The 23004-nt window shown below is 46.2% G+C and overlaps 1 protein-coding gene across 1 annotated transcript in view; it reads left to right on the top strand.

The window, feature by feature from the left end:
• Positions 1–7221: 7221 nt before the first annotated feature.
• Positions 7222–23004, top strand: part of COL6A3 (collagen type VI alpha 3 chain) — a 58454-nt gene continuing 42671 nt past the window's right edge. Inside the window, exons 1-4 of the mRNA XM_066322473.1 lie at positions 7222–7736; positions 16204–16350; positions 17226–17843; positions 21577–22179. Coding sequence (XP_066178570.1) covers positions 16263–16350; positions 17226–17843; positions 21577–22179 — 1309 coding nt within the window. The 5' untranslated portion in view covers positions 7222–7736; positions 16204–16262. The remainder of the gene's footprint in view (positions 7737–16203; positions 16351–17225; positions 17844–21576; positions 22180–23004) is intronic.

A 23004-nucleotide genomic window follows, 5' to 3' on the forward strand; every position in this document is an offset into this window, starting at 1 on the left:
GACCCATCCCTACAGAGAAAGAGCAGCCTGTGAGTACAATACCTCTGTTTTCATGCCTCCCGTGGAGGTAAATCTGGGCTTTGAGCTGGAGCATCAGTTTTCTTGGATACAGGCAGCAGAAGATTTGATCCTCTTTTGCCATATATCTGTCCTAGCAGCAGTTTGCCAAAGGGCCGGGATGGTGGAGGTTCCATATATTTGGAGGGGGTTGGACTAGACAGGCTACACCTGGACTTGCTCCTAAGAGGATGAAACACTCCCTTTGGAAGTGGATCAGGCTCTATACTCCAAAACCTCCCGTGTCTGAGCTTCGCAGAGCAGGTTCAGATGAAAGGGACACCCCTGGGGGTGGCAATGCAGAGTGCCTGGTCACAGTTTGGCAGCAAGGGATTAGGACAGGCCATCACCTACTGTGAACTCATCCTCTCCATGCACCTCCTCCCCGGGCATGGTGATATGCCAACCCAGAGGGAAGGGGACAGCATTCCTGGCCACGTTATTTATGTTCCTCAGGGAGCCAGAAATCTCCATCAGGCTTTGCTGGCACTCAGGCTCATGCTGCCCTGAGCTTTACTCCCATAGATTCTCAGTCCCAAAAAGATCATCCCTGTTCCAGCTTGCTTGTAGGTGACAGATGACCTGCTGCCACACTGGGATTTTTTAGGGACAGGCACGCTGCTGTTCCACCTTGGGGAAATGATGTGATTTTCACGTGTTCCCACTGCAGAATGAATGAGCCATTTGACAGAGGATACTTTGTAAGGCTGGCAAGGCCGCTGGCTCCAGGTTTTATATGGAGTGCTGAAGGCTATTTTTTCCACTCCTTCTGCCACGAGTGGTTGGAAAGGGTGATAAACAGCAACTGTAACCATGCAAAGCCATCCCCACCTCTTCCTGTCCCAGCACAGGTTGATCTTTCACATCCAGGGACATCCCCAGCCCAGGGGCTGCAGCAGGATCCTGGCACTGTGAGAGCTGCAGGTGCTGGTTGCCCAAAGAGATGCCTAAATATGGGGTAAAGTTCATTAGAGGTTTCCCATTAATTGTAGGTGCTTCCCAATAATAAACTCCTGAGTCTCTGTTTCCTCCCCAAAACTGAGCTACAGGACAAAAAGGCTCAACTTCTCTTGTGGGTCTGTAAAACCAGGCTGGCTTCCTCAGCACAAAAAACCCCCAAACAAACAACAAATCCACTTGCCAAGCAAATTAGCAAAACAAAATTATTTTCCCCAGGAAAGTAATTTCCTAAAGCTTTTTTTTTTTTTTTTTTTTTTTTTTTTTTTTTTTTTTTTTTTTTTTTTTTTTTTTTTTTTTTTTTCCCCAATCTTAAGCATGAGCTTACATCTGGTCACTTGTGTCGCTGTACCAGATTAATTTGGTTTTTTTTTTTCACATTTGAAAATTACTTCAATACCAAAGTAAGGTCTCTAACTTTCTTACTAGTTTGTATTTGACTGCGTGGGAATAACCTGGCAGTGCTGAGGAACTGGCATTTGCTTTAAGAAAAATATCTCCAACAGAGCCCTCATGCAGCAAAATCCATCCCTCTGAAAATTGCCTAGACCGGCTTCAGGTGAGCTTCTAAATGGATTTGGTCAAAATCCGTGGCTTTTTAGCCACTTGCAAAGTTTTCCTCATTCTTAGAAACTCGGCATCTCCAGATGTATCAAACATCTCAAGCACAAGTTGTTCCATATGCTTGCTATAAATTGCGGACAAGCCCCTCAGGAATAAATACATACCGACCACATACGTGCTGTTTCCTGGGATTTTTTGGACACTCACTCCAAACAAAACAGCCACAACACGGAGATGATGTTTATATAAGCTCCCCCATCAACAGACAGGAAGTTTACAAGGGAGAGAGCAAGATGATGCAGCCTGGATCCCTGTACCCACCCAGGGGGACTCCCATGGCTTCAGGGAGACCTTAGAGCACCTTCCAGTGTCTAGAGGGCCTCAAACAGAACTGGAGAAGGACTTATGGGAGAGGCATGGAATCATAGGATGAGGGATAGCAGCTTCCCACTGCCAGAGGGCAGGGTTAGATGGGATACTGGAAGAAATTCTTCCCTGTGAGGGTGGTGAGGTCCTGGCACAGGTTGCCCTGAGTAGCTGTGGCTGCCCCATCCCTGGAAGTGTTCCAGGCCAGGTTGGATGGGGCTTGGAGCAACGTGGGATAGCGGAAGGTGTCTCTGCCCATGGCAGGGGTGGAACTGGGTGAGCTTTAAGGTCCCTTCCAACCTAACTCTGTGAGAAGAGATGGAGAATGGATTCAACTCTCCTCAAATCTCTGTGCTCACCTTGAGCAGAATGTAGGGCTTTTTCCTCCCTTTAAATTCAAAGCTCAAGTCAGGAGAGTGGCCCAGTTTTCACAGCTGAATTAAGCCTGTTCAACTTAGCTTCAAAGATTTAAAAGCAGCAACATTTTGGACAGACCCCCCGTCAGGAAATCATGGCCGGGGGCTGACTCAGGACCTGGTGCCCCAGGGGAGAAGCAGAAACCAACCTGGCAAGGTTGGGGTGTGGGCCACAATCCCCACAGGTCATTCCAGACTCCAGCATTGCTTGTCCCCAGCTTCTGTCTCACCCTACTCACAGGCAAGCAAAGTAATGGAATATTCTATTATGTAAAAAAACCATGTAGGCAAGATTAAAAAGGTATTTTCTTATTTCTTTAGTAGGGAACCCTAACAAAAACATCCCCCTGGGGGCTGGGATGTGTGGCACACCAACTTAGACCTCTACATTTCCTGGGTTCTCCTCTCCCTTTTGCCATAACACACGATTTTTTTCTCTTCAGCACTGGGGCACAATGACTACAGGTTTCCAAGGAACTGCCTACAGCAAACCCCCAGGTCTATTTTTCCCCTCTGCATCTTCACAAATAACACCACACTCATTCATGGGTATGAATAATTGCTTACAATTCCTCTTTGAGTACGAATAATTCCCTATAATTCCTCTTCAGCTCCTCTGCCGTTACATCATCCCGTCCGTGTGGGCAGTGAGTATTTCTGGCCTCTCCGTTTTTCTGACTCTAGCTCTTCTCAAGCCACCTCACCTCTCTCCCTGTAATTAGCAACAGGCTTTTCCATCACAAAAGTTGGAAGTTTTGTTGAACTGTTGAATTCCAGACCATTTCAAACAGTTTTTTGCGCAGCACAAGTAGTCACAGGGCAGTGAGGCCAAGACTTGGAAAGATTTTATCATCCCCTTGTGCAAGGCATCACCTGGAAAGGGTGTAAAACAAGAAAACAGGAGTAACTCAAAGCAAAGGCTGGCAAGGTCTGTGTTGGCCAAAACACATTTCATGCTCCCTGAATTATCTTTTACTCTAAAAAGAGCTGAGTTATCTTTCCTAGAAGCCAAGCACCACAGTTCACATGAGAGTTTACTGACCTACAGACTGTGCATTGTGTTCAAGGGGAAAATATCCACATTATTTACATACTTGAGCGTAGTTTGTTCACTATAATCACAGAAGCTGAAAATCCCTTCTAGCAGAAGGGCTTTTTGCAGGATGTGGTTGGTTAGAGCTCCAAGTTTCACCTTTTGAATTATGATCTCTTTTTCAGGCCATGGATTAAGTGTGTGTATATACACCCAGATAATGCACACAGCCCAGTGTGGGCTTGTTTTTGTTGCTGAGATTTTTTATGAGAGGGGGAAAAATCATAGAATCATAAAATCACAGAATGGTTTGTGTTGAGGGGACTTTAAAGTTGATCTTGTTCCAACTACCTACCATGCACAGGGGACACTTTTCTCTAGACCAGGTTGCTCCATGGCCCATCTAACCCAGCCTTGAACACTTCCAGGCATGGAAAATAGGAGATTTTGCAGAGATGTTTTAAATTCTTGGCCAGTGCTGCAGGATAGGAAGGGCAGAGCCAAGGGTCTCTTATCTTTTCTTAATTCCCACTCTGACCTGCCCATCTAGAGGTGCTCTTGCCCCTTTCCCTGACTGTTCCAGAGTCATTTAATGAGACAAAAATACGTCAAGAAATATTTGCACAAAGGCAGACAGACAAACAGAAAGCGTAGGAGAAAAGCAGAACCAAGAAAGCTTCAGGAAAATATTTCCTGGACCACTTCCTAACTGGGGTGCTGGGGAGGCATTAGGATAAGAGCAATAGCAAATCCTTTGGAACTAATAAAAACCATTTATTGCAAGCAAAATTAAAATGCAATCTGCAGCCCTGCCCTCTGTCCAGACAGAGCTGCTCTTTGCCTTGATTTCCAAAGAGGAAAAAGGGTTTGTTCTTTAAAACTGGGCTGTGAGGGGTGGGACCCTGCACCCCTGATCCACTGTGCAGATGCCCAGCTGATGATGGGAAAGTAATGGAGCAACCCTTGGTTTTGGTGGTACTCCCTAATTTCAGAGCAAGAAACATCTCTGTCTTGAAGGAGCAGCTTTTATTTGAGGGGAAAAAGATGACTTTGGCTTTGGCAGATGCCCAAGGAGTCCCTGGAGGAAAAGCCAGCAGATGGTGCTCAAGGATGGAACCAAGGCAGGATGCTCCTGGGTGTCACCATGTGTCAGGGACCCGCAGCCAGCCACCCTGTGCTTTGCCTGAATCACACGGGTGAAATCCATGGAGGTTTCCTAAGTCAGGGTAGAAATTGCCCAGTTGAGTCACATCAGAAAAGAAATGCGAAATTTAACCACTCTCTGCCAGTTTCACTGGATTTTTTAAAAGCTGGGACCCTCATTCTGGCAGTGGGAGGACGTCAAAGTCACCTTTCCATCCTGAAAATGATGTAGCACACAGAGCTTTTAATTTTTTTCATGGGTAGAAAGAGAATTCCTCAAAACCCTCTTTCTGACTCATAGCATTAATCACGTCTAGATATTAATGCACCAGGGAGGAAATATTGCTAAACTTAGTCCCAGCTGCCTCTAGAAATTACCAGTGTGATGTGATCCAGTCTTTTACTAATTATCAGAGGGTTTGTTTGGTGTCTGGGGGTGGAAAGTAGTCTGTCCCTGCAGATGTCACCCCCTCCCAAGGGGAGTCACCTACGCCCAGAATCCCACAGTAGCCACAGCCCGGGTTCCCATGATGGATGGGGATCCTTTTGCTGGGAGTCACCAACACAGACAGAGAGGGAACTGCTAGAGGAGGGAGTGTAAAGGGTTGTGAGTAGAAGGGGAGGAAAATAACCTCACCCCAAAATACCCTGAGCATCCTGTCTGGCTGCTCCCCCACCATGTGTCAGTGATAAAGCCTCTTTTTGGAAAGGGGGATCTTCTAGCTTGGTTATTACAGCCACAAAGGCAGTCAGATGGGAATAGAAGAGCTCTTGCAGCCTCATTTAATTATCAGAGCACTTGGTAAAAGTAATTTCAATATTAAAACCATGTTAGGACAAGGAAAAAAAAAAAGAAGAAAGAAATGCTAACAGCGCAAAAAGAAATCAATCTAACTCCCATGTTAAACATGTTCTCAGTTGAGCTATGATAGGCACATAACACAGGTCACACACGTTTTACCAGTGTTGTTACATTATTTATCTGGAATTCTCTGACTTGGCTGTTTTTCACTACTCTTCTGAGGGTGTGTGGAACTTTCCTGTAGTTTGTTCTTTTGGTTTTTTGGGTTGGTTTTGTTTTTTTTTTTTTTTCCAGTCAATTAAAAGTGTTTTGCTGCACTCCTTCACTGCCACAGAAAACTCTGGTTTTCAAGGCAGATCTGAAGAAAAGGCAACACAGATCCCAGCTGCATACTGGTTACCACTGGTGGTGGCAAGCTGGAACCCCTGGTGGATATGATTCTTCATTACAATAGCAACTCTATCCTCAAGTTTTTGTTTTACTGAATCTCAGAATAGCCTGAGTTGGAAGGGACCTTGAAGACCACCTTATTCTATTTCCCTGCCATGGGCAGGGGCACCTTCCACTAGACCTGGTTGCTCCAAGCCCTCTCCAACCTGGCCCAGAACACTTCTAGGGATGGGGCATCCCAGTGGAGCTCTGTCCAACACCTGAAATCACCTGGAAAGGCTTTTGGTTTGGATTGTTCTACTCACATAATGCTCCTCCATCATATGTATTTGACCTTTTAGCAGCTATTCCTCACCCTGGGTGAAAATAAAAATAATTTTTAAAAATCAAATCAAATCAAATCTTTGTCATGGCTTTCCAGCAGTTCTTGTTTCCACCATCCCCCATCCAGTGCCCACTGACACCCAGCGAGGAGCTACAGCTCCCTTTTGCCAGGCTCATTTATTATTTGGGAACTCCCAGCCTGTAAGCTCCAGCTTGACAGATTTTGGAGGCGTTACATAACGCCCTGCTTGCCTTTGGGCACGAGGCTGGGGAGTTTCACTCCAGGTCCCACTGTGTCTTCAGTCTCTGCCAGCGCCAAGCCAAGCAGCATTTCTAAAAGGAGTTATTGCCTCAGTCCGAGGGCTTAGCACTTCCCTGAAGCATTCCAGCTATTTCTTTATGTGGCTGGTCTTTCAAACAGCGCAAACCCCAGAGCAAACATCATAAATCCCCCTTTGAAAAGAAAAGAACTTGACTATTTGATTCCAGGGACGCCATCTCCACTCCAGCCTTATATGGAACCAAGCAAGAGCAAGAGATAAGAGTTAAAGTTTCCATACAAGTGTTTATTGCAAAACACAACCCAGTCCAGCCTGAAATGTTTAACTTTGGCCAGTGATCTGCTGTCGCTCAAGACACAGGAATAAAATTAGCCAAAAATTTATTAGGCTCTGCCTAATGAAAGGTTAAAGTATTTTTCACTTCACATATGTTTAAAAAAAATGAAAAATCTCCAGTCAGGAACTTGCAGACTGGATTTGTTGTCATTTAAACTTTTCCTTTAAACCTATATATATTTTAAAATATTTATCCTTATGCTAAGGTGTAAATTTCTTTTATAAATTATGTATAACATAATTTATATATGTTTACATAAATCCCCCACTTCTGCCTCCCTGTCTGGGTAGGTAGAAAAACCTGCTGTTACATTTCACAGGGAAGGTGCACAGAGAAGAGACTCTCTCCCCCTGTGCTGATGTTGTAACTGCTCAGGAAGAGAGGCTGAGCTTTCCCCAGTCTTGAGCATCCCTGAATGGCGCTGCTCCGGAGCCCAGCGTAACTTGGTATGGTCCTTGGCACATCCACACTCCTTCCAACATCCAAGACCAGCCCTTCCCCACCAAAAAACATAGTTAATTCAGCTTCCTCCAGTTCCACAGGGCTTTATATTACTGCTTTCCTTTTTTTTTTTTTTTTTTTTTTTAATTTTTTTTTTTTTAATTTTAATATCTATTTCTCACCAACAAGCAAGCAGCGCTCTGGACGCGGCAGGGCCAGCGCGGGGAGGAGAAGCCACACAGTGCGGAGGCGTCCCCCGAGGTGCCGGGGGGGGACTGTGTGTGATGAGCAGCTCTGACCTCAGCCCCAGGAACGCCAGCACAAACCATCTGGATCCCATTTGCGACGCCGGCTCGCCCGGCCCCCCGGCATTCCCGAGCCAGCTGCCTCCTCCGGCCTCGCTCAGACCCACGGCAGACGTCGTGCGGGGACCAGCGTCCCACCAGTCCCCTCGTCCCACCGGTGCCCCACCATTCCCCCATCCCACCAGTGCCTGCACCCCACTGAGCAAGGCAAGAGGGGACTGGGAAGGCTGAGCAGCAGCGCACACCATGAAGCAAGGGTGAGAGGCACTTTGGAGCAGAAAATCGTGGAATAAGCAGCTCTTCTGGAGGTTCATTCAGGGGTAAGTGCTGCTTTCCGTGTGGGAGCCCTCAGCCTAAGCTCAGCAGCTGCTAAGCCATGGTTCCCCTCCTTGGTGCGGTGGTAGTATTTGGGGTTTTTTCAGGGAATTTTGGACAAAACCCATCCCGAGGTTTACATCAGTCCTAGAAGAGCAGAGCAATGCTGCTGGCTTGCTCAGCCCGTGAGCTCCTCCCGGAGCTGATGCACCGCAGGTGTGTGGGAACACGCCCGTCCCCACCACTGCAGGGGAATTAAACCCATTCAAAAGCAATGACCAGTGTATTCCCCGTGCTGCCTCAGCATGGTTTTTGGATTTGATGCCTCGGAATCTCTGCAGCAGCCGTGTGATGGGATGGGAGCAGGATAACACGGGAAGCAGTGCCCCAAGGAGGGCATGCAGTGCTTTGGGAAGATGTATCAGCACAGGGAGGTGAGGGCATCAATGGGACCTTGCAAGGAATATGCTGAGGGGATGTCCCAGTGCCCTTTTCAAGCTCCCAGGGCTAGGGTGTGTTGGATAGCTGCCCTCACCCCTCCTGCCCCAAGGTGAGGTAGGATAAACCCAATAGAGGTGCTCAGGTACTGCTGCCAGGCATGTCCCCTCTGCTCCTGGGTGGGCCAGCATGTGGCTGGATCCAAGGATAATCCTTATCCTTTGTGGTCATCCACAGAGAGGGAAATGAGCCAAAGCAGCATCTTTTCCCCTAAGGGAAAGGGCTCTCCAGCCGTGCATGGGGCCACTGTCCCTCTCCACAGCTCCCATCTGCTCTCCCTCCTGCCTTCCCCAGCCCTTTCCCCCCGCAGCCCAAGTTGCCCTCAGCCTCCTGGGACTTGCTGAGGGGGCGGCTATGACTAATCTGGAGACACCCTGCCACCATCCTGCTGGGCTCAGCAAAGCTCCCCCTTCCCAAGCAGAGCTGGGGCAAGAAATGGTTGTGGCCAAACTGGTTTCCTGACGAAGCAAAAGGGCCAAAACTGGCTGGAATGGGGGTATCCAAAGCCACTCCGGTTCGTGCAGTGGGAAACTCTCAGCTCTTTTTTGGTTGCTGTGATGATTCATGTGCGCTCTTGGGGCAGGAATCCTGCATTTTTCAAAATTCTGGCTTTACCCCGTTTCTTGCTGGTTTCAGGGAAAAAGAATTAGTGTTTGTGGCTGGATAATTGTGGTGCTTATATAGTCATTCTTCTGGAGCACAAATACCCAGTTTAAGAGGTTTGTAGAGAGATGCTTCCAGACTAAGGCTGTTGCAAGGAGCTGGAGAATTCCTCCAAGGTCATGTAAGAATGCAGTGGCCAAGGAGAGACTCAGCTCCACATCTCCCTGGCATGTCTCCCTTCAGTCAGAGCTTAGGGAAACAGGCTTTTCATCCCCAAACTTACTCTGTCTTTGCGGAGAAGTTGACCATGACCAGGGCTGTGACAGTGTTTAAGGCAGGAGTGCAGGGCTACATGTTTGCTGCCACCACACCATCATTCATTCATTCCCTTTCCCGTTTCCAGCACCCTCCCCAGTCCCCTTTCTGGTTTTTCAAACATCTCTGCGATTTTCCATTCAAACTCAGTAACTTCCCCTGATTTCAGGGTGAGCTAAACCAGCCCCCGCTTTATTCCCACATGTCAAAGAGGGGGAAAAAAATTTACAAAAATCGTGTTCCTCTTCTACTTTTGCTACGTGCCTGTCCAGGAACAGGAGGGAAGGGAACATCTTATTCCTTCCATCAGTACAAACTGTGGTAACTGCACAGTCTTGCCAGCCTTGGATTGTGTTCCCCACTGGATTTCCAGCAAAGGGGTGAGCCTACCCTGTGCTGGGCGTGCACGGCGCCGGGTGGCATTGCGTGCCTGCTCCCCGCCGTGAATCACAGCCAGCCTTACCCCTCCACATGCCCATCACTTTTTCCACCTTTTTAAGTGATCTGTGTTCCACATTAAGGAGCCGATTTGTTTGGGTGGAGAAGCTCCGGGAGGCTCCGGTTACTATACATAAAGAGTCATTGATCTTTGAGGGAGTTTCCTTTTTTTTTTTTTTCTTTTAGCAAATACTCCCTTTCCTCTTATTAACGACTCTATTTTGGTCTCACTCTTTGGATGGAGAAAACAACTAGATTTTAAGCCAACAGCATGCTTAGAAGGACAGAAATGAATATGTGATTCATATTAAATTCTTGCACCCAGGGAATTTGCCTGGGTAGGGGATATGGAAGCGCCGTAACTCTATTGCTTTGCTGAACACTGGTTTTCAAAAATCAGAGCTCCAGTGGCTTGCAAAAACAGAGAGATTTCCCCCCACCCTTTCAGGTTTCTTTTTTAATTTTTTTTTAATGTTTCAATTCCTGCCTTTGTAGGAATAAATGTTTTCAGGGGCAACCCTCAACTCCACAAGCCTCACCTTCCCAGTAGCACTTGGCAGCCGCGTTTACACTTCAAAAGAGCTGAGACAAATCCTAATGTCTCCCACCTGGAGCCATGAATAAATCCAGGATCTGTCCTGTTCAGCTCATTCTGAGTCTCTAGAACTAGCTTTGCTTCTCCCGAGGGCTGTGGAACCAGGTGGAATACAGTGCAGTGTGATGAGGAGGTGGCCAGGCATGGGACACTTATGCCCCCTGAAAAGGTGACCAAGCTTTTTTCGCATGAAAAAATCATGGCATTCAGCCTCAAAATCATGCCGGGAGTGTCTTTTGGCTCACAATTTCCCCAGCTCAGGGAAATTTAAGAGATTCAAGAATTCATCCAGGCAAGAGAGGAGTATGCCTCACCTCCAGAGGGCAATCTGCAGCTCCCTGGCTCCACATCAGGATTTTGGGAGCTGGTTCTCCCAGCTGCTCACTCCACAGCCGTGACTGCAATCATATCCCACTGCTGGGGATGCAAGTAGCTGTTCTGGGTGCCTGGTGTCCACTTCCAAGACACTGGCAAGGGTTATAACTGCTGCCCCCCACTGCTGTGGATACAGCAGAGAACAGCCAGGCCAGGGGAATTTGAGGCTGAGCAGTTTGGTTAGGAAACTGTTATGATGGACAAGGGAAAATCCCCACAAACCAAAGGCAGGCGAAGGCAGAAGCCTCTTTGTTTTGACTCCGACATCCTCATGAGACAGATTTCTGGAGGGGCCTGGAGGATACTCACAGCATCCTGCCCCAGCTATGGGATGATGCTTTGGTCCCCCTGTCCCCCTTTCAGGAAAGCTGTTGGGACCCAGCTGCAAATCCACCTCTTTTTCCTATGAGAAGAGCAGGATCCACCCCACTTGCCCAAGGGAATTTAAGGGCTGCAATTGCTTCTCAGGTTTTTAGTCAATATATCTTTTGTGGATGCCACATAGCTGGGCAGGAAAACTGGACCAGATATCCTCTGGTCTGAGGCAGTGAGGCATCCCAAAAGTCCCTGGATATGCCAGCTGGGAAAGCTACACAAGGCCAAGCCCAAATCCAGGCCATTTGTCCCTAAGAATATGTGATTCATATTAATGAATCAGAAAATGGCCCAGAAAATGGGCCAGTCCTGGCTGTGCCTATCATGCTTGCCATGCTCTGCTCCTTCCCAGAGGCTGCTCAGCTTTCCCTCAGGAATTTGTCACAGGAATAGGGAGATTATGGGAACAAATGTCATAAATACAATCACAAAACGGTTTGGTTTGGAAGGGGCATTAAAAACCATTTTGTTCCAGCCCCATTCAACGCTTTCAGGGATGGGGCAGCCACAGCTTCTCTGGGCACCCTGTGCCAGGGCCTCCCCACCTTCATAGGGAAGTATTTATTCCCGTTATCCCATCTATTTTATTTTAGTTACACTTAATGAAAAAAACCCCAAAACCCCACCCTAACACATGAACAACTGCATAGAAAGTGAATTTGAAACATCCACTCAAAGAGAAAAAAAAAGTTAAATGTCAAATTTTATGCGCCGAGAAGTATGCAATATATGCAAAAAATAGCTGCTGGGGAAAATATTTAAGGAAATCACTTCATTGTGTCGGGGGTAGAAATGATTGCTTTTTGAGAGCAGTATTAGGAACAGATGTATTTCTTCTGATGAAATACTGTAATATTAAGAGGTCGGTGCACACTATATAAACTCTAGACAGACATAAAACTTTCAGATTATTGAAGGCTACAGGAGTTAATCTTTTAGCACATGAATCATGAAAAAATTGGCTCCCCAGGTTTTGGTGCTAACTTAACAATTCGGGGAAACTTTTTCCTTTCCTAAAGGCACTCAGCAGCCAGGATTTTCAGCATATTTTTCCAGCTTAAAGTGGATATAGAAAGAGCTTCACCAGAGCTTTTGCCCTGCAGGACTGCAAGGAGCTTTTCATTTAAAAAAAGAAATAAATCCACAATTAAATTACCTTGTTGAAAATACATTATTGAAAATCCAACAATGCCAGAGAATAAAGTTGCAAAATAAATGCTTACCATAACCAAGTATTAAAATGATTTCACATCTCTGGTTTTATCATCCATCCCCTGTAAGCTGGTGCCACCTCCAGCTTCTGTAACCGGTGGTAATTTGGGACACAAAGCAAGAACACATTGAGCAACGGAAATTACTTGTTGTGCCTCACTGAGGCAAGCCAAGCAATAAAAATCACATTATTCGCTGTCTTAAACCCACTTTTCTCGCTGAGCCAGAGACTTTGCTCAGTCAAAACAGAGCTGAGTAGAGTTTTGAGTGAACTTCCCCATCCAAGCAAAGAAAAAAAATCACCCCCACCCACCCAACCTCCACTACATTACCTTTACAAAAGAAGTTGGTGTCCTTTCTTCTCAAGGGCCATCCCCCACAGGCAAATCATCTCCTTGCCCACTCCTTTCTGCAAGCACCAAACTCTTCCTCATTAGCTAATGAGTGCCAGGGAGAAAGGGCTGTAAGAGAAAACCATGCTCAGGAACAGCTCTTCTTTTCCTTAAGTTGTCAATCTCTAAGAGACATCCATCACCTCTTCCTGCAGGACTTTGCTGCCTTTTTCCTTCTGATGACTAATCTTGGCTCCTGTGACTTTAGGATGGTTTTGTGTGATGCTAAAACTCATGTGTTGTTTATGGACAAGTCCCCCTGCTTGCACAGAACTATAAATACCATGATGGAGGTCGCAGAAAAAAATGGAGATAGATCTGGAGGCCTCCTAGAAGATAAAATGGGGAATGAGGTGAAATGGGCTGCTCAGGGAGTGGTGGAGTCTCTATCCCTTGAAGTGTCCAAGGAACACCTGGATGTGGCACTCAGTGCTCTGGGCTGGGTGACAAGGTGGGAATTGGTCCGCAGGTTGGACTCAATCTTGGAGGCCTTTTCCAACCTAAGAAATTCTATGATTCTGGAAAATCTCAGCTTCTCACTGCTATGGGGGGTCAGGGTGATCCTGTGGGCAGGGAGATTCCATAGCCTCAGGGAGTTTCACTTTTCCCTTCAGCTACATTTCGTGGCTGTAAACAGGCTCTGAGCAGCTGCTCAATGTTAAAACCAAAAAAGCCCCCAAATGTTTGCTTCAGTCCTGTCACTTTTGAGCCAGCAAGACATCAATTTTCACTGGTTTATCTTGATGCTCTGCTCATCCCCAGCTGTTGTGTCTGAAGAGGGATTGGCTGCCAGCAGCTAATAAACAGGATGATAACATAACTTCCTGCATTTTGGGAAATAAATAAGAACAGTTTTATAGCACACATTACTTTATTGGGCTGTTTTCCTTAGAATGCATTTCATTTCATATTTTTCATTCATTGCTAGCAGCCTTTTCACTCTGTGTCATCCCACCCTTATGGGGAAGGGGACTCCCAAGGTCTGTAGATGTTCATGGTTGAAAGAAAAGACAAAAGTGAGAGGCCCTGAAAAAGTTTACAAAGTTTTATCAACAAATTACACACTTGGAGTGGAATTTGGTGTGTTAGTTGCTGATCTCCCTGACCTCAGTATAAGCACATGGCAGTGGCTTTTGGATAAAGGATAGAGTGAAAGGGAAGTGGGAGAGGGTGATGGATTAAACAGGGAGAGGCAGAAAAAAAGGGAGAAAGGGAGATCACCATTCCTGACTCCAGCATTGTTCCAGCTGATGGGTGCACAGATGCACCTGGGCTTCATGGCTGTACCTTTTATAGCTGCATTTTCCTCATCCTGGAGAAAAAATTTCTCACTTTCTGTGCAAATGAACTAACAAGTTTTTCCTAGACTTTTCTTGAAATGGGTCAAGGGGCTCCAGAGATCTTCCTGCTTCTCAACATCATCCCTGTGCTGTGCTTATCTCCCCTAGCTAGAAGAAGGACGTTTGTCCCATAAAATGCTGCCCTACCTCCATGTGGCCTTTTCTCCAGCCACATCCTGTTCTTTTCCAGAGTGGGTTACTGCCAACAATCTTTGGTTGTTATTACCAGCAATCCTTGGTTGGCTCCACAGCTATGGGGGTTTGAGACATACACATCTTGAATAAGAGAACCGTGGAATATCCTGAGCTGCAAGGAAGCCACAAGGATCATCCAACTCCTGGCCCTGCACAGGGCACCCCAACAATCCTACCCTATGCCTGGGAGTGTTGTCCAGAGTTTTGAACTTTTCTAGGCTTCTATACAAATCCCAATGGATGCTGCAAGCAGATCACACTCAATAACTTGCAGCTCTCCCATAAATTTCTTCCCAGAGGGAAGACTGTCCCATGGGGTTACATAGGTGGTTGTCATGAGCTTGGTGCTTTTTGCAGAACTCAACTCTGGGACTTACAGAACTTTCTGTATTTGTGTGCTCAGCGGACAAACCCTCTCCATGCACCCTTTGGGTGAAACTATTTTTTCTGGGAGCAAGATGCCCGTCAGGGTCACAGTCCAACTGAGCGGGTTTGCTCCTGCTGGAGGCACTGGGAGGTTTGGCATGCCCTGGAATAGCCAGGGGGATGGATGCGTGCCAGCTCACAAAGGTGATGATCTATTCTCTTTAGGAATTAAAATGATACCTCTGGACTGCAGCAGCTGCCTCTATAAATTGAGAGGTGGCCAATAAAAGAGAAGACTTTGCAATGTCTTGTGTGCTAGCTGCTGGCTCTGGGGACCTGTTCAATGTCTCTCCACTTATTATTATTATTATTATTATTATTATTATTATTATTATTATGTGTTGGAGGAAAGGCAGAAGAGAGATTTTGCCAGACTTGTATGATAGGACATGCATAAATTCCATCTGGAGCACAGGAAAGACCAAATGCTGCAAATCTCTTCTCTCAAGAAAGACCAGACCCCAGCCCAACTTTGACACCCAGGGAACCAGAGGAAGTGTCAGGATAACACTGGATTTCAGGAAACCAGGTGGAAGTTGTCCCCTCCTTTCCACAGAACTACCCTCTGATATCTTTGAGTAGTATCTCTTCAGCAGAAGTGGGATTAGCTCCTTATGTCCAGATTTTCCCATATTCCCAACACTTGGTTCTGTTTCCAGCCATGCCAGCAATGACCATCAGTGTAATTACCATAGTTTTCCTCAAAGAAAAAGAGTTACTCTTCCCCTTAGTCCTCTTAGGCTCTTGTATGGGTCATAACTGTCTGGATTGATGGAACCGGCAAGGATGGTAATAAGAAAATTGAATCAGTTTGGTTTTTTTTTTTTTTTTTTCCTATGATGACCTGGTTAACAGTTTGATGTAGTGGAGTCACTTTTGGCTGATTTGAGTAATTGAACTCCTTTGGGGAATGAGAGGTATTAAATCACTGTGTTCCCTTTTGGGAGGATATTTTCCCAGTTAAGCAAGCCTTGCTGGTTTCTGCTCTGTAGGCTTAGAAATGAAGATTAAATAATAAATTGGTCATCTCTATGACAACAGAAACACTGCCTTTATGGCGGAGATGTTGTTTCAGAAGGCTTGCCAGGTGGATCACAGATAAGAAACTTGCTTAAATTATATTTTTTGGCTCCAGCAGATAAAATATTATTCTTGGTTCCTTTCCAAAATACGATCAGCCAGCACAGGCTATTCCACAACTGGGGCTCTGAGCTTGGGGGAGTCCAAGGGCTTTTTGCTGTGCAGCCAGATCATGTGGCTCACTTGGGTCTGGAGTGCTTAAATTTCCATTTGTATATTTGGGACAGCTGAAAAGGTGAGCTGAGGCAAAGGGGGATGTTCAGGGCAATTACTGTGGTGTTTGGAATAAATAAAGTGAGAAAAGGCAACAGCAAGAGGAAGTATGTTGGCAAAGATGTATCAGCTGGTCATCCATGGGTGGGGAGGGCAGGTGGGAGGCCACTGTGAATTTTGGTAGTAGAAACCTTATCATTTTCCTATATATTATGTATTGCCCGGGACAACGTGGGAAAAAAAAAAATCTAATTCCACAGAGGTGATTAAAACTCAATTATGTGAATTGTCACTGTCCACCAAAGTGCCACAAAAGCCTTGTAAACCCACATGGCTTGGCTTTTCTACTTCGTGCCTCAGCTGTGCCTGGCCAGCACTGCCACTATTTCTCACTCTCTCTGTTTTCCTCCCTTAGGTCTCACGTCAGGTGCTTTGAAACAAAGAGAATAAAAGGAAAACTCATACAAGAGCAAAATGAGGAAGCATCGACATTTGCCCCTCGTGGCAATGTTTTGCCTCCTGCTCTCAGGCTTTGGCTCAGTTGGTGCTCAGCAGCAAGCAGGTAAGCTTGGGCTACTTCACCTGATTTTGACCCTGTACAACCACTCATTGGCACTGTTTGGTGTTTAATATGCATGTCCATGGGATGTTGTGGATGGATGACCTTCTGCTCCTCAGCTCCCACCTTGCTGAGGGTCCTTGGGACCCAGGCCTTGGCCAACACTCACAGTGCCTCCCCAAGCATGACCCTGGCTGGTGCTGTGCCGTGGAGAATGCTCTGCAGGGCACTAGGGTGTGGGACCTGCACTCAGGGTGGTCCTGAGAAGGTCTGCTCCTGGGCAGAGCTGTTCTGCCCTCCCTGCATGTGTAGGAGGGCTTTTAGCAGTGAGAAGAGCGCTGCCACTGACCTGCAGAAAGGCTGTTTAGGGAGGTGGTGCTGGCACCTTTGGGACAGGAGCTGATGTCACCAAGGGGGTGTTAACAGCAGGAAAAATTCAGAAAACTCATGCCAGCACCCAGGCTGCTTAAAGCAAGCTGTCATTCCTTCCTTGAGCCCCACCATGGAGCCAGCAAAAACCGAGCAAGAGATATGGGCAGCTAGAAACTGGACGAGACTAAATTCACAGGCGAAGCTGCCGGTGTCTCTGCCTGGCTCGGGGCTGGTGTCCAAACCCATACTGGGGGTGTAGGAGGGCAGAAGCACGTCGGCTCCCCATCTCTGGACAGGACAGGTCACATGCTGTCCTCCAGCACCTGCAGTGCCAGGGTGGCTGCATGGTTGTTCTCCAGCGCTTCTCATTTTGCTGCGGGCGATAAGGGGAAGCTGAGCTTCACTTTCACCATGCCAAGGAGGCTGTTGGTTGTTTGGGTGAGGAGGAGGAGGCATGCTTGTGCTGGCCGATAGAAAATCCTAAACCCCCATCTGTTTTTTTAAAGCTGTCAAAACCGTTGCCGTGGCTGATATAATATTTCTAGTGGATTCCTCCTGGAGCGTTGGAAAGGAACACTTCCAACTCGTTCGAGAGTTTCTGTACGATGTTGTAAAAGCTTTAGATGTGGGAGGAAATGATTTTCGCTTTGCCCTGGTCCAGTTCAGCGGAAACCCCCACACAGAGTTCCAATTAAATACCTACCCCTCCACCCAGGACGTCCTGTCCCATATTGCCAACATGACTTATGTGGGGGGAAGCGCCGAGCCTGGAAAAGGATTAGAGTACCTAATCGAGAAGCACCTCACTAAAGCTGCTGGAAGCAGAGCCAGTGAAGGCGTGCCCCAGGTTATTGTAGTGCTAACAGACGGACAGCCCCGGGGTGATGTGGCTCTGCCCTCATCTCTCCTTGACTCGGCCCGTGTAAACCTCTTTGCGGTCGGCGTGCAGGACGCGGTGGAAGGGGAGTTGCAGGAAGGAGCGAGCGGACCCCTCGATACGCACTGCTTCAGCCTAGAGAATTTTACTGCTCTCCACGGCATAGTTGGAGACTTAGTGGCCAGTGTCCGCTCCTCCATGACTCCAGAAAAGGCTGGGGCCAAAGGACTGGTTAAAGACATCACAGGTAATGGCTGTGACTGGTGGTATCTGCTGGCGCTGTGCTGTTTGCCGTTGCCACTCTGTAGGGGCAAGACTGAGATGGATGTTCAGAGGCTTAAAAACAAAGGTTTGAAGCATGTGGCCCCGTGTTTCCAGCTGCCAAGGTGCTGTTTGCAGACTGAGCCAGGGCTGCCAGGTGTCAGGGCAGGAATCCTTGAATGGGCAGTGGCACCTTGTGGCCATCCTTTGGCACATATGGCATGGAAATTCAAGCATAGGGAGCTCTGTAGAGTTAGTAAACTGCCCTGTCCTGTTCACTTCCAAGGTGGGGAAACAGGGGATGAACACACCGCACCTGATGGTGACCCTGACTGAAAATCCTCTGGAGACTTCCAGAGGTCACTGCTGGTTGTGGGGACACCATGATGGATTTCCCCTCAGAACCAGGTGGGGGGACGGGGAGATAAGCATTGTGCCATTCCAGATAGTCACATTCTTGGCTGAAGATAGCAAAACAAGCTGGGTGGGGGATTTTTCGGCTGAAAGCCCACTCCTGAGCTGCCCCTTAGCTTCTTTCCTCATACACCTGGAGAAGGTGCGTGGTTGGAGTCTTCTCTGCGAGCCTGTGGCTTTCACCCGCTGGAGCACTAGACCCTTCCCTTGACTGAAACCTCCTTGCAAACCATGTTGGCTTCAACTGACCTGCACTGAACTGCAATACAGGGCCCAATTTCCCCAGAAAACAAAAAACAAACCAGTCTTCCTCCATCCCTTCTCTGTTTATGAAATTCCAGCATGGCAAGAGCCTTCTGAGCAGCTTTGTTGTTTTTCAAAACAGAAGTCCCGGGGATCAAACCTTTCTTTTTATTCCTGAGACTCCATCTGAAGGTCGAGAGCTTGTGGGGCGACGTAAGGCCACAGCAGTGTGATGAGGCAGTGTGACATTAATCTCCCTGTGTTGTCTTGCCTGATTAACCCTCACGCCAGTCTCACTGGGTGCTCTCCATCACTGCATGACACCAAGAAACACCAAAAGGCCATGCTCATGTGTGTTTTTTGTTGTGCAAAGCGCTTGACAGGGCAAATATCTAGGTTGTAGGAAAGTTACAGGGGAGTAGGTGCCCCACAAATATAACAAAAGGCTCGCTAATGGTAAGGAAGTGACACCAATATATGTGGAAAATGAATGTTACACCCAACCTGCTGACAACAGTCAGGTGGCTGTTGGGCATCTTAGCCATGAAGGAGGCCATTGCTTCCTTGTTGAAATCAGCTGGGGAATTGGTCTCTGGAAAATGGCTGTCCTCCTCTGGGCCATGCCAGCAGGTAACCCCACTAAATGGGAACATCTGGAATCATGGGCATTCCTTTAAAAGCTTTAAAGCCAAATTCCTACTTCATGTATATCATGCATTTCCAACTTTGTTTCTGTTTAAAGGTATTTTTTGCAAGCATTTCCTTCCCATCCTTACAACACAAATTTAAGTTAATCATACTGTTGTATCATTGCCTCTGTGTGACTTGCATGGGTGATATACAGAGTATCGTTAAACATGGAAAAAGATGTTGCAGGTCCTAAACCTTGGATGAAAACTGTGTGCATAGCATGGTACAAATAACATAAAAGTTTAAGATGTCAGTTTTTCAGCTGATAACAATATGTGGCATTAAAATGTATGAAAGTGCCATGGATGCTGTTTTAGAAATGAGCCCTAACATGAAATGGAAGTGTACAAAAGCCCCAGCCCTGTAGTGGTTCCAGTAAAGAGAACCAATACTGTTGGTCTGTGGCAGTCCTTGGAGCTGACTCATGTAAGTACAACAGTCAGCCCTGAGTTTACCCTGAAGTGTTTGTTAAATCTGAGTTGTCTGTCTCATCTGACCCTCCTTGCTTACTTGTGTAACCAGCATGCTTTTATTTGTTCTCCACACCAGCTTGTTCCATAAATATGCACTGAAGTACAAGGTTTTTTTACAGTGATGACAAATTATCCAACGCATCTGTTTCTTATCTATTTTTTCTTCAGTGGGAGCAATCCATTAGTACCTGGAATCTTTTCCCTCCCAAAAGATATCCAGGATATCTAAAGCGTCCTTGGGTAAAACCACTGTGAGATTTCCCTTTCATTTTTACTATGAAGTGGAATGTGTACATCCTAACTGAAAATGGCTCAGTAAAACCAAACCTAGGCACCCCTAAATTTTGCCTCGATGGAAGAATAAATCTGGAGCTCTTTGAAATTCTGAACCCTGGTGATTTCCTCCAGGCCAACACTGGCCACTGAGTTGGTCCAGGGGAGTGATGGTGATTTGGAGACCTTCTCCTTTGTTGCTGGAATTGCAGCATTGTTTGAATCTCCTGGTTTATGAAAACGTGTACTAGAGAAACAACGAAATCATCAATAAATAAATAATTCAGTGGCAGTGCTGGCTAATAGCAAAGACCTCAGGTTTATTCCTGGCCTTGCTAAATCACATGCCAGCTCTGCTGCTGGTTTTGCCTTTGGCTTTCAAAAGTTGAGAGCTGACTGAGACCGATTTCCAAATGCTGCTTGTCATTCATTTGCAAACAGTCTGAAAATCGAGTTCTTAATGGGAGTGGAGAGTACTAGAATGGAAACATCCGAGCATTCTTTGGGGTTTTTTCCCCCTGTTCTTTTTTCACATGCATACAGCTCTTGGTGATGTCGATGGTAAAATTAGTTGAGCAAAAAGAATAAGAGCAGATGCCGGGGCATTTTGGGTCTGCTTTGGTAAGCCTCCACAGCAAAACCACTCCCCCTCAACACCACGTTCATGCCATGTGCAAGCTTTGTTTGGTGTGTGTATATTCCCAGTGAATGCTTGTGATCATCTGTGTATGGTCACAACAGCTAGAGTTGGATAATTGTGTCATGACTGATTTCATCACCCTTTTTTAACCTGATTCTGCATTCCTTGATTGAATATCCAGAATTCCTATGAAAAACATAGACCAGACCCCTCTGGCAATAATCAACCCATCTTTGTGCAAATTATTTAAAGTGGCACAATTTTTGCAATGGCCTGGGTTGAGAACTGGGTGAATCAGCCTGCTAGACATATAACTTCAGGTGGATGCTGGCAGCTGGTCAAATAGTTACACTCCAAGAAAAATAACTAAAACCTTTTCAATTGTTTCTAACAAATGCATTTTAAATCATACTTACTCATGGTGGGAAAAAACCCCATATATTCAGCCTCTGTGTTTAACCAGCAAAAGAGCAGAATCATGACAGAGAAGCTGAAATTTTCCCTGCATCCAGTAAATGTTGGCTTTTTTCTTCCCAAAAAATAGAAGTCAGCAATGAAAATCTCCTGACTCTCTACCTTCAGTGTGAATTGCCACCAAAGCCCACCTTTTTCTTTTGGCTCTGTCTAAATATTTGGACAGTACTGGCCACTGTTGGAATGTATTATCTAGATTTCCAAAAACTGTATTTTGCCAAGGTTTCTCCTTGCAATCCAATAATGCTGATCCCCATGTTACAGTCACTGTTGTTTCCACTCAAGCCCTCTCTCGATGGGTTATGGATGCTGCTGGGAAGGGCCTGAGAGCTCATATTCAATCAGAATGCAGAACTGAGAGGCAAAAGTCACCTCCTCAGTGATTACGTTGTTTTGTTTTCTCATTTTCGTGTTTCTCACTGGTTTTCCAAGAAACATGTCAGAACACTGTTACAACTGCATGTAATCACCCATTTTAATGCTTTCACCTTTTGCATTTCTTTTTTTTAAAGCTCAAGAGTCCGCTGACCTTATTTTCCTTATTGACGGATCAAACAACATCGGAGGTGTCAATTTTCCAGCCATACGCGATTTCCTTGTAAATTTGATTGAGAGCCTCAGAGTTGGAGCTCAGCAGATACACATTGGGGTGGTGCAGTATAGTGATCAACCCAGAACTGAGTTCTCTTTGAACAGCTACTCCACAAAGGCGGATGTCCTGGATGCCGTGAAGGCACTCGGCTTCCGCGGGGGCGAGGAGGCCAACACCGGTGCGGCACTGGAGTTTGTGGTGGAGAACCTCTTCACCCAGGCGGGAGGCAGCAGGATAGAGGAAGCGGTGCCTCAGATTTTAGTGCTGATAAGTGGTGGAGAGTCTAGTGATGATATCCGAGAGGGCTTGTTAGCGGTGAAGCAAGCTGGTATATTTTCGTTTAGCATTGGGGTCCTGAATGCTGACAGTGCAGAGCTGCAGCAGATTGCTACTGATGGAAGCTTCGCCTATACTGCCCTGGATATCCGTAACCTTGATGCTCTTCAAGAATTATTACTGCCCAACATTGTTGGAGTGGCCCAAAGACTCATTTTGTTAGCGGCCCCAACCATTGTGACTGAAGGTATGTATGCCTTTCTAGACCCTTGCATTTCAGTGAATCAATGAATGGTTGAGCTTTTGCACACTTTACAAGTGTATTTAAAGCTTTACATATTTTTGGTTTTTTTCCCAATTAATCTCCCTGGTCTGGTTATGGAGAAGCGATGTTTCTGTGCAGAAGCTCATTGGCCCAGTGGGTTATCTCTCAAAAACCATGAGGTCTTGTTGCAATAACTGACATGACATGGAGTGTTTTAAAAGACAGGAGCAGAGTATTAAAATAAAAAGGGTATAATTAAAAAAGCTCATATGATCCTTATTGAGATATCTAAGCACCCTGGGAGTAAACATTGCAGCATTGCCAGTTGTAAAAATATTTATGCCATGTAAGCTTACATTATGCATCAGTTGGAAGTGTCCTGACCATAAAGTGTGGCTGAGGAAGGTAACAGGAATGCTAAATGGATCCTTATGTACCAGAGTTGAAATTATCTGCTTGCTGAAACAGTAAGATTCCACAACTCACTGAAACTCTGGGCTGTCCTTGATAAAAGGGTGATGCTCCTGTGTTGTTGAATTTAAAAACTGAACAGCCTTTAGTTCTTGTGAAGTGAAATCCCTACCTTTGACCCATCAACTGAGAAAGTTCACAGCTTTCCATAAGGCCACAGAAATTAAAAATGTAGGTATTAATATTCCCTTTAGGTCACTTTGTCCCCCATAAGTCCCACTGACATTATTTCTGGACAAGCATCAGCTCAGGTGCAGTAGAATAATGAATACCTGGATTTATGGGAAAAATAGGTGATTTATGAAAGACACAGTACATCATACTGCAGAGGAGGTG

This window comes from Sylvia atricapilla, chromosome 7 (assembly GCF_009819655.1).
Source record: "Sylvia atricapilla isolate bSylAtr1 chromosome 7, bSylAtr1.pri, whole genome shotgun sequence".
Lineage (NCBI taxonomy): Eukaryota > Metazoa > Chordata > Aves > Passeriformes > Sylviidae > Sylvia > Sylvia atricapilla.